The 10,605-nt window shown below is 39.4% G+C and overlaps 1 protein-coding gene across 1 annotated transcript in view; it reads right to left on the reverse strand.

Moving 5' to 3' along the window:
* Positions 1–568: 568 nt before the first annotated feature.
* TLR8 (toll like receptor 8) overlaps positions 569–10,605 on the reverse strand; it is an 18,159-nt gene continuing 8,122 nt past the window's right edge. Inside the window, exons 2-3 of the mRNA XM_019651188.1 lie at positions 6,224–6,284; positions 569–4,401 (exon numbers count right to left, since the gene is read on the reverse strand). Of these exons, the coding sequence (XP_019506733.1) occupies positions 1,300–4,395 (3,096 nt within the window). The 5' untranslated portion in view covers positions 4,396–4,401; positions 6,224–6,284 and the 3' untranslated portion in view covers positions 569–1,299. The remainder of the gene's footprint in view (positions 4,402–6,223; positions 6,285–10,605) is intronic.

Here is a 10,605-nt window from a genome sequence, read left to right on the forward strand (position 1 = left end):
TCTGTTAATCATATGAATGTACAAACTTTATGAAAACTGTTTCCCCTGTGATTTCTACCAAAAATTTTAGAAAAGTATTCTCAAAAAAGCCAGTGTAGGTGGAAATTTCTTTTATATTATAGATCTATTTCCCTACTGTATATTTACATATGCTCATCATGTGAAATGAAGCATTTTTAATCATTCAAGATTTGCAGCAATGCCAATTGATACTCTAAATCTTTCTAATTTAGCTGTATACTCTAAAAAATGGTTAAGAAGTAAAAAAAAATAAACACTTAAAAAAAGCTATCTATCTCAGCCTTTAAACAGCACCTAAATCTTAGAAGTCAAATACTATAGCCAATATTTATAAAAGTAATTCTAAAAGAAAGACTAATGCAACCACAGCATAATATAATCATGTAGCCATGGATACGTGATAAGTTTAAACAGCAACTTAACATCAGTTGCAGTTTCAAAAGTTCTTAGTGAAAAGAAGATGTACAATAAAACCTTGGATTGCTAGTAACGTGGTTTGCGAGTGTTCTGCAAGATGAGCAAACATTTCTAATACATTTTAATGTGGTAAACAAGTGATGTCTTGCAATATGAGTAGTTTGTTTCCAAAACAAATTATGCTCGCAAACCAAGGTATTACTGTAGTAGGCCAGCTGCTAAAATGGCTTACAATGATCCCCGCCTCCTGATATTCACAATCGGTGACTGAGATGGCAGGCTGATTGAAGCCATCCCAACTGCCCATCTCGGTCATAGACTAGTTTCCCTGGACTGAGGTGATCACTCCTACTGAGCTGGTGGGACCCGTGATCTACTTCTAACAAATAGAATATGGTCAAATTGATGGGCTATCAACTTTCCTGGTTAGCTAACAAAAGATGGTGACATCCATCTTGCCCACACTCTCTCTCTTGTTGACCTTGGTGAAGCCAGCTGCCATGTGGGAGAAGTCCATGTGGCCGGGAACTGAGAGCAGCCTTTGGAAAACAGCCCAGAAGGAACTAAGTCCTGAAGACAACCACCCACATGAGTGTGAGCTTGGAAGTGGATCCTAACCCCAGGAGACACCTATGGCCCTGGCTGACACCTAGATTGCAGCCTCTGATAGACCCCGAGCAGAAAACCCAGCTAGGCTGTACCTGGACTCCTGACCCACAGAGACTATGAGATAGCAAATTGTGTTGTTTTAAGTCACTAAGTTTTGGGGTAATTTGTTATGCGGCAATAGGTTACTAAGGCAGAAGGGTCACTTCTTTGTGTTTGTATTATGTTGGTGAACCATAACTTACATAACATCAGTTAGTATTGCTTAATGGAATCAACGTACAAATTGTTATACCGTGAATCATTTTCAGTTAAGACCACATTTTTCAGACTTTGCCAAAACAAGCCTTCTGCCTTGGGGTTGTCAGGCCATTGGAGGATGGAGCTCTTGCAGATTCTCTGTCGCAGCCTCAGATACTGAGAATGCTGTAACACTGGCTCTAGCAGAATAAATACAATCACATCCATATTCTCATCCATTAGCCTCTGCAAGGCCAAGTAGAAGGCGGTTTTAAAGCTCCAGCTTATTGCATATTTTTTGGTTAAAACGAATATTGTTTTTTTGCTTTGGTTGATGCTCTGCATGAGGTTATCAATGACAGCTAATCCCGGGTCCCAATCCCTCTCCTCCAAACACAGGAGCACATTTTTTTCTTCACTCTCTTCTAGGTGAAAGCGCAGCTCATTTATTACCCAGTCTGTAACAGAGGCATCTTTGGTGTCATAAGAAACGTAAGCATCATAGAAAGTTTGGGATGTGGAAAGAGACTTATAGCCTTTCACCTTAGCTAAACACACTTGATAGATAAACCAAATATCCCAGTAAAACCAATGGTGACCCAGGGCAGCCAACATAACCATGATGGTGACAAAGGATGTGAAGAAACATAATATGGCCGCGATGGTGTCTGAAACACAGGTGTTTAGCTCTAGCATCATAATACTCTTCCCTTTTTGAGCCCCAGGACTGGCACAAGTGACCTCTGTCAGTCTAGGAATTGCGACTTGCAGGTTTTCATCCATCCATCTTCGAAAATCTCCTAGGTCACAGGTACAGTCCAAAGGGTTGCTATGTAGTTCCAAAATGGCTAACTTGGTGATGTTCTGAGTTTCAAATGTGGATCTGTTGATTGTCTGTAGCTTGTTGAAACTGAGATCAAAGTGTACCAGATTTCTGGCTTCAGAAAGAAAACCAGGAGGCAGGTGGGTAAGACGGTTATGACTCAGTAGCAGCGTCTGAAGAGAAGGTGTGAATTTAGATAGGCTATAAGTTAAAAAATAGAGATGGTTTCTACTTAAGTCAAGCAAGTTGAGATGAACAAACGGATGGAGTAATGACCAGTTAAAGAAACATAAGTAATTATTATTTATATACAGTTCAGTGAGATTCTGGGGCAAGTTAACAAAAGCTTCATCTGGAATACTCTTCAGGTTATTAAAGGATAAATCAAGCCGTGTCAGGTTCCTGAGACCTTTAAAAATGGTCTTGTACCTGTTATCCTCAACATGCCACAATTTATCAAGGCGGTTGCCACTGAAAACTAATTCTTGCAGGGACACACTACTCAGATTGTACTCTGTTAAAGTATAAATGTTGTTGCGGCTCAGGTTTAAAGTCTTTAGCTTTGTTAAATTTTCAATAAATCCTAGACGGTGCGTTACCCCTGCTATTTCAAAATAGTGTGCATTGTCGCTGAGATCTAGAACTTCTAATTCATGCAATTCATTGAAAGCCATATCACTATCAAAGTCTAGTTTATTGTTTGACAAATCCAAATATTTGACATAAGGCACAGCTAAAAATTCAGTTCCATTTAATGCTTGACCATTGTTATTTGAAGACAGATTTAAGCAGGTAATGTTAGGAAAAGCTTCAAATTGCTTTTGCCCAATAAAGAAAATACTGTTCAAGCTTAAATCTAAGGCTTTGCCATAAGCGCTACATTGTGGCTTTATTAAAGGATTGGTGCTATGATAAAAATTCAAATGTGGGTTAAAGTCATTATCTGCTGAACGTGGCTTACGGATATGACCTTGGCCAGTGGAGTCCTTTGCCTCATATTGCCTAATACCATTTACCAAGGGCGATATTCTGTTTAATGACAAGTAAATGACCTTCAGGTTGGGATGGTATTGGAAAAAGGTAAAATCGATTTGCTTAATAAAGTTAACGCCCAAGTTGATAGTCGTTAAATTGGAGAGGTTTGTCAGGGGCTCCAAATCTTTCTGCTTAAGTTCTTGAAACACATAACCTCTTAAGTGCAATTCCCGGAGACTCGTAAGATTAGCGAAGTTTGAGGAAATATTAATATGTGCTGGATATTCTCCCTTTATATAGTTAAAAGATAAGTCCAGTATTTCTAAGGATGGCAGTTTTGCTAAAAAGTCCCCAGACATTATTTCTTGTGCTAAATAGTTGAATTCAAGATACAGCTCCTTTAGACAAGTCATATTCTCAAACCAGCTTGCAGGAATCTTGCGGAGGGAAGTGCTGGAGAGGTTCAGGACTTGAAGGTTGGTCAGGATTTGAAAAGCATCTTTATTTATATCAATTGACTTGTCTCCTGGACAAGGTATGCAGGGAAATGGGGCGTTGAAACACTTTGGACAGTTCCCGCTTAAATCTAGTACTCTCAAATTTTCCAATTGCTCGAAGTCTCCTTTATAGATGGTATGGATATTGGCGTTGCTAAGATACAGGTTTGTGAGGGAGCGTGGCAGGTTGTGTGGCACTTGGGAAAGGTTATTAAAAGATAGTGACAGCACCTTCAAATTTGTCATCTCTTCAAATGCTCCATCACAAGCATTGCCAAATAAGCAGTTGCAGCTCAAATAGAGAGTTTCCAGTTTCTTAAGTCCAGAAGTATTATTTTTAGTTACACACATTATGTTGTTTTTAATTAGACTAAGTGTTTTCAAATTCCCTGGCAAATTTGCAGGTATTCTGTTTAACTGGTTGTCTTCAAGCAGTAACTCCGTTAGGTGTGGGAGGTTAAGGAATGCCCCATCTGTGATATTCATGCCTTTTTTATTTATATAACGATTTTGAATGTAGGGCTGTACCACGACGTTGTGGTTTAGATTTATTTTAGTAAGATTTTCCAGCCCTCGAAATGATTCATTTGTTATGCATGTGATTAAATTATCAGACAGGTCTAGTTCTGTCACATATTTGCCTACTTCGTGGGGAACTTTATCCAGTTTACGATTGTTGCACTGTGCAATAACAGAAGCATTTTGTCTTGTCTCATCGCAAGGAGACCTTCTAGAATAATCTGCTTCAGCGAAGAGCTCACAGGAATCAGAAATTAGCAGGAAAACGCAAGTCAGAAGCAAACACTGAAGGGTCATATTTACCTAAGGAAAATCAAAAGTGGAGGCACAATATTAGAGGAGTGATATTTGCCAGGTATTTAATGATGCAATCAACAGTGTTTCACCACACTTTGTATGAGTTTTGAAGTGTGAGTTCTTTTAACAATTAAATAAGTTGCATTAAAGTATGTTCAGAATGATTTTAAGCTTTCACTGTGTTCAGCTTCATTGTGCTAAAAGAAGTTGAAGATGGAACTATCTGAGATTACGATGATAAGAAAACCTGGGAAGCTTTTGCAGGGGCATTCATCAAGATGCCCCCTCAAAATAATGGGGCTGATGCTGGACCATGGCTATGGTTCATGCCAGAGCTAAAGCACAGCAAGCTACATATAGGTCTGACAATTAAGTTCGCAAACTCATCTAGACAAGTGCTACATGCCTCATTGCTAAGTATCACTACGTTCACCTTCGAAGTCCTCCCCTTGGGAAGCTATGAACAGACGCCAGTGCCTAGTCCACCCTTCAAGGCAATTTTGGAACTCTTTTTCTGGAATGGCCATTAGAGCTGTCATCGGATTACCCTTGATGTCCTGAATGTCATCAAAATGTCTTCCTTTCAATATTTCCTTGACCTTTGGATAAAGAAAGAAGTCACTGGGGGCCAGATCAGGTGAGCAGGGAGGGTGTTCCAATACAGTTATTTGTTTAGTGGCTCAAAACTCCCTCACAGACAGTACCGTGTGAGCTGGTGCATTGTTGTGATGCAAGAGCCATGAATTGTTGGTGAAAAGTTCAGGTCATTTTCGTTCTTTTTCACGCAGCATTTTCAGCACTTCCAAATAGTAAATTTGGTTAACTGCTTGTCTCGTTGGTACAAATTAATAATGAATAATCCCTCTGATATCAAAAAAGGTTAGCAACATCGTTTTGACTCTTGATCTGTACTGACGAAACTTTTTTGGTCATGGAGAATTGGCTGACTTCCATTGTGCACCTTGATGCTTTGTTTCAGGGTCGTATTGGTACACTCATGTTTCACCACCAGTGATAACATGGCCCAAAACATCGTCTTGCCTCTCCAAAAGGTCTTGGCAAACTTCAACTCTCTTTTGCTTTTGTTCATTGGTGAGCTTTTTCGGGACCATTTTTGCATACACCTTTCTCATGCCAAGATTTTCAGCTAAGAGTTTCCTTACTGTTTCTCTATGGATGTTTACTTGGTCTGCTATGCTTCTCACAGTCAGCCGACGATTTTGATTAAAAATTTGACGATTTTTTGCAATGTTTTTGTAGTTCTGCTCGTTACTGACTGCCCTGACCTCCCTTCATCAGTGATGCATTCTGTTCCCTCAGAAAAACGTTTAATCCATTTGTACACTGCCGTTTTCTTCATGGCATTATCCTCATAAACTTGGACCAATAGTTCCCTGATTTCACTTCCACTCTTGCCAAGTTTAACAAGAAATTTAATGTTTGTTCATTGCTCTATTTCAAGCTCAGGCATTCTTGTGAAGACACACAAAAACACACAACAATAATGAACACCACTTAGCAAGATAGCGGCACACATTGACATGAACACAGCTGTGAGACACTGCTATCTCAAGGGTATGAAACCTTACCGAGCTGTTTGTACAGTGCTGCCAATGTAAGCTCATGGTGGCAAGTTTGCGAACTTAATTGTCAGACCTCTTAGCTATAGTTTCAACCTATTAACTCCTGATGAAACTTTGGCCAGTTCCAAGGAGAGTTCAGATCCAGCTTCTATTACAGTGTCATTCATGATCTCCAAGCCAGAGTCATCTCTACCTTATCTACACAACCATATCTCTTATTGGTATTTCCCATAATTTTTCTATACCTTTATGGTGGTACGTATCAAGTTCTCTGATCTCCTTGCATGACAGGAAAGTGGACACCTTCTGTTGATAACAAAAACAACAAAGTATCAGTTATTGTGCCAAACAAACATTTTCTCATCCATACTAATGCTTGCAGCAACATAGTGAGATAGGTTTTATTATTATCCATATTTTGTAGGTGAAGAAACAAACCCAGGGACTTAAGCAACTTTCAGAAGGATGATACATTGCAGAGCTGGGACTTGAGTCAATCTGATTCCAACATCCTGTTTTTAACCACTAACCATTATACTACACAATCTCATTTTGAAATCTTCCTGCCAGAACAATGCCTCAAATGTAGACAGCACTAAAAAATATTATTGTGGAATGGCTACCACTCATATGTACCTTATCATACAAACATTGGCATCAATAGCTATTCTTTTGTTAATATTGTAAACTTTTGTAGGGAAGACATGGTATTTTATATTTGTATGCATCTTCTGTAACACTTAGTAGCATGCCTCACTTTCTGTGCCTCTTTCTTGATAGAGGGCTAACCATATTTCTTTTGGTAATTATACAATGCAATAAATATTGGGTTGTTGGAAAAGTCATGACGCATTTGTGCAACGAAAAATATAGAAAAAATATGTCATGACTTTTCTGAAAACCTAATAGATTAATGTGGTTGGTTTGATGAAGGGTTATGTTCAAAAGAACTCTCAAAACCTTATCTTACTGGGTATGGAGACCAACCTTTACTAAGCTATATTTTTTAAAGAAATATAGCCCAACTCATGTTCTTATTGTAAGTTAAGCCAGGTAAATGCTTTCTTCTAAATTATCCTATAATTTAGGTTTAGTGAACTAACAGCCTCTGTCATACCCTTACTATATTATAAAAGATTTTTATATGGATGTTCATTATTCTTAGGGGCAATAATTATTGCCCATTTATGACAGACAAGAAAAAAAGCCACCTCCTTATGAGATGAAAATTAAAGTAGAGTAGAACTTCCAGGCATTTTCAGTTACTTTTAGCTATTTTCAACTACAGCACTAGGTAGGCACTGCTGCTTAATATTTAACTTTTACTAAAAGAAAGCCCTATTTTACCTGGTGTAGTAGGCAGAATTTTAAGATGGCCCCTATGACTTTTGCCCCCTGGTATTACTCCTGTAATTATGTTACATTATGTGCCAAAAAGGAGATTATGTAATCTAATCATGTACACCTTTAAAAGCAGAGAGTTTTCTCCAGGTATTAGCAGAAGGGAGAGTCAGAGAGATTGGAAGCAGGAGAAAAATTTGATGCACTATTGCTGACTTGAAGATGGAGGGGGCCACCAACAAGGAATGAAGGCAATCTTTAGAAGCTGAGAGTGGCTTCCTGCTGACAGCTAGCAAGGAACTTCTCCCCCATCCCATTTACAACCACAAAGAACTAAAGCTGACTGATGACCTGAATGAACTTGGAAATGGATCCTTATTCAGAGCCTTGAGATAGGAGTCCAGCTTGGCCAACACATTGACTTTAGCCTTATGAGACCTAGAGCAGAGAACCCAGGCAAACCTAGCCAAACTCAAACCTACAGAAATTTAAGCTAATAAATGGATATTATTTGAAGCCTCTAAATGTGGGGGTTATTTGTCATGTAGAAATAGAAAACGAGTATGTCTAGATAATATGTGTGAAAAGATGATTCATGGCTTGAAAACATGCAGCTCTCACACAGGCCACCACAGATCTCAAGGTTCAACATTTACACTGGGAAACACAGGCACACCAAGAGGGTAATGAAGCTGGGGAACATGAGCAACTTTGGGAGATGACTCAGGCAATGTTATATTGCTCAGCACCTAAGCCAATCTAAGCCTATGTGATGTCCAAGTGTGAAAATTTTTAGATTTGGAAGTTACTTCCTGACTCTTCCCTGAGCTTTCCAAGCTGATGGTGGCCTGGGGAGTCTATTTGATTACATACACAGCTTATTAGTTAGCTCACAGTCTAGTGGGTTAAAGAGAGATGAGTTGAACACAACCTTATAAGATTTCAACTGTGATACAAAGAAGTATGTGATACTGTCAGAGTCTAAAAAGAGGAGAATTTCACCGATTCATGAAGACTGGGAAATATTTCCCTGAGGAAGTAAAAATTGAGCTGGGATTCTAAGGTTGAGTTGGCATGTATAAGGCACAAAAACGGAAAAAGAATGTTCCAGCATATGCAAAGGCCCTGAGGGCATTCCTTCGAGTTTCTCATGCCCTGGAGAGGAATCAAGAGGGGCATGGTGTGGACCTGAGACAAAACACATCAGGTTTCAAGTCCTCAAAGCTGGTTGAAACCTGCAGAGAAATGCTTGCAACAGTAGGTCCCAGAATAAGAGGTAGGGCCAACATGGTTGGAATGGCACATAGTAGATGATAAATGGAGATGTTGCTGAGGTTCTCGGTATATCCATGTCACTACATTCAATGGACATTTTTCAGTCCTCATCTTAATAAGCACATACATATACGAAACCAAAAGACAGCCAGGGACATAAGAAAAGATGAGAGTGGGGCCGGCCAAGTGGCTCAGTTGGTTAAGAGCGCGAACTCTGAGCAACAACGTCGCTAGTTCGATTCCCACATGGGCCAGTGAGCTGCGCCCAAGCTGAGCTGCAGCTGAGCTGCCAACAGGTGGCAGGGTGGCTCAGCTGGTGAGAGCACGTGCTCCTGACAACAAGGTTGTCGGTTGGACTCCCACGTGGGATGGTGGGCTACACCCACCTACAATTAAGATTGAGCTAAGCTGCCCTGAGCTGCCGAAGGGCAGCCAGATGGCAACTGGATGCTGATCTAGCTGCGCCATCCACAACTAAGATTGAAGGACAACTTGTCTTTTCCCCTTCCTATCACACTTTATGCAGTCTAATTTATTTTTATTGTATAATTGCATTCCCTAGTTACTCCAGAACAATGAAAAAATAATAGAGCAGTGGTCAAAAAAGCAGACTGACCAATTAAACCACACACAAATAAAAATTCGGCCTCACAAAAAGCATGGTAAACAATGTGAAAAGTGAAACAATATATTAGGAGAAAATATTTACAGTTCATATCACAGATAAGGGAGTAATATAGTTGATAAGTAAAGACTTTTTATGCATAAGTGAGAAGACAAATAACCCAATAGAAAACTGGATAAAAATACATTAACAGACAGTTCACAGAAAAAGGAAACACAAAAAACTCTTAAACATAGGAAAAAATACTCATGTTCACTCAAAAAATTGCACTGAGACAGCATTTTTAACAGTTTCTACTGTGTGGGTGAGGATGTGGAGAAACAGGTGCTGTCATATTTTGCTGGTAGGAGTCTAAATTAGTGCCACATCTAAGATAGAGAGCAATTTGTAATATTTATCAAAATTGGAAACATACTTAGACTCAGCAATTTTAATTTTAACAGTAGACCCTAAAGATAGACCTTCATAAATGACTATATACAAAGATGTTCAATGCAGGGCTTTAGCAATAGCAAAAGATTGGAAATAATCTAAATGCTTGTGGGTAGTGGTCTGCTGTAAAAAATATGTTATAGTCATATAATGGAATACTATGCAGCAATTAAAGATGAGAAGGCAGCTGTATTCATTTATTCAATCATTCAAAAAATATTTATTAAGCATGTATTTTATTTCAGGGACTGCTTCCATGTTCATACTATAGCAATGAACAAAACAGATGAAAATACCTGCCCATTTGGAGCTTGCATTACTAGGTAGTGTCATTCTAGTCCCATCACACCAAGGGCACATACTAGCAACATGATTTTCCCTGTTGATATGGACCTTGATCACCTGGCTGAGGTAGATTAATAAAAAAATAAGATATACTATTTTTTTAAAAAGTTCCATGGGGAATGGAGGGCAGAGTGAGGTCAGATTGCAGACACTTTGCATGATAAACATAGCACTGTTGATAGGTGAAACATTTGTAGGGTCACTTGGTCCAGAGGACAGGGCTGCCCCATGCGGCCTCTCCAGCCTCAAGTTAAGGCCTTCACATCTGATTTCAAATGTAACTCTCTCTCATATAACACTGAGAAATTGAGGACAGGATGTAGGGGATACTAGAGACTAGGAGGGTGCCTTCTGAAATTTGCTGTATTTTCAGGATGAAAATGGCCTCCTAGAGAGTTTGCAGCACCTTAAAGTAAATGTTGGGCCAAGGAAATGATCAGAATATTCCAGAGGGGACTTGTGAGTGAAGAGCTGGAGGTTCCGAACTCCACCCTCCTGAAAGAGTCCTGAGGCAAGAACTTGAGTTGATAAGTTACAAATAGCCTCAATTTAAAGAAAAGTACATGGAGGGCCGGCTGAGTGTCGCGATGGGTAAGAGCTGGCTTGGGA

This window comes from Hipposideros armiger, unplaced genomic scaffold (assembly GCF_001890085.2).
Source record: "Hipposideros armiger isolate ML-2016 unplaced genomic scaffold, ASM189008v1 scaffold_155, whole genome shotgun sequence".
NCBI lineage: Eukaryota > Metazoa > Chordata > Mammalia > Chiroptera > Hipposideridae > Hipposideros > Hipposideros armiger.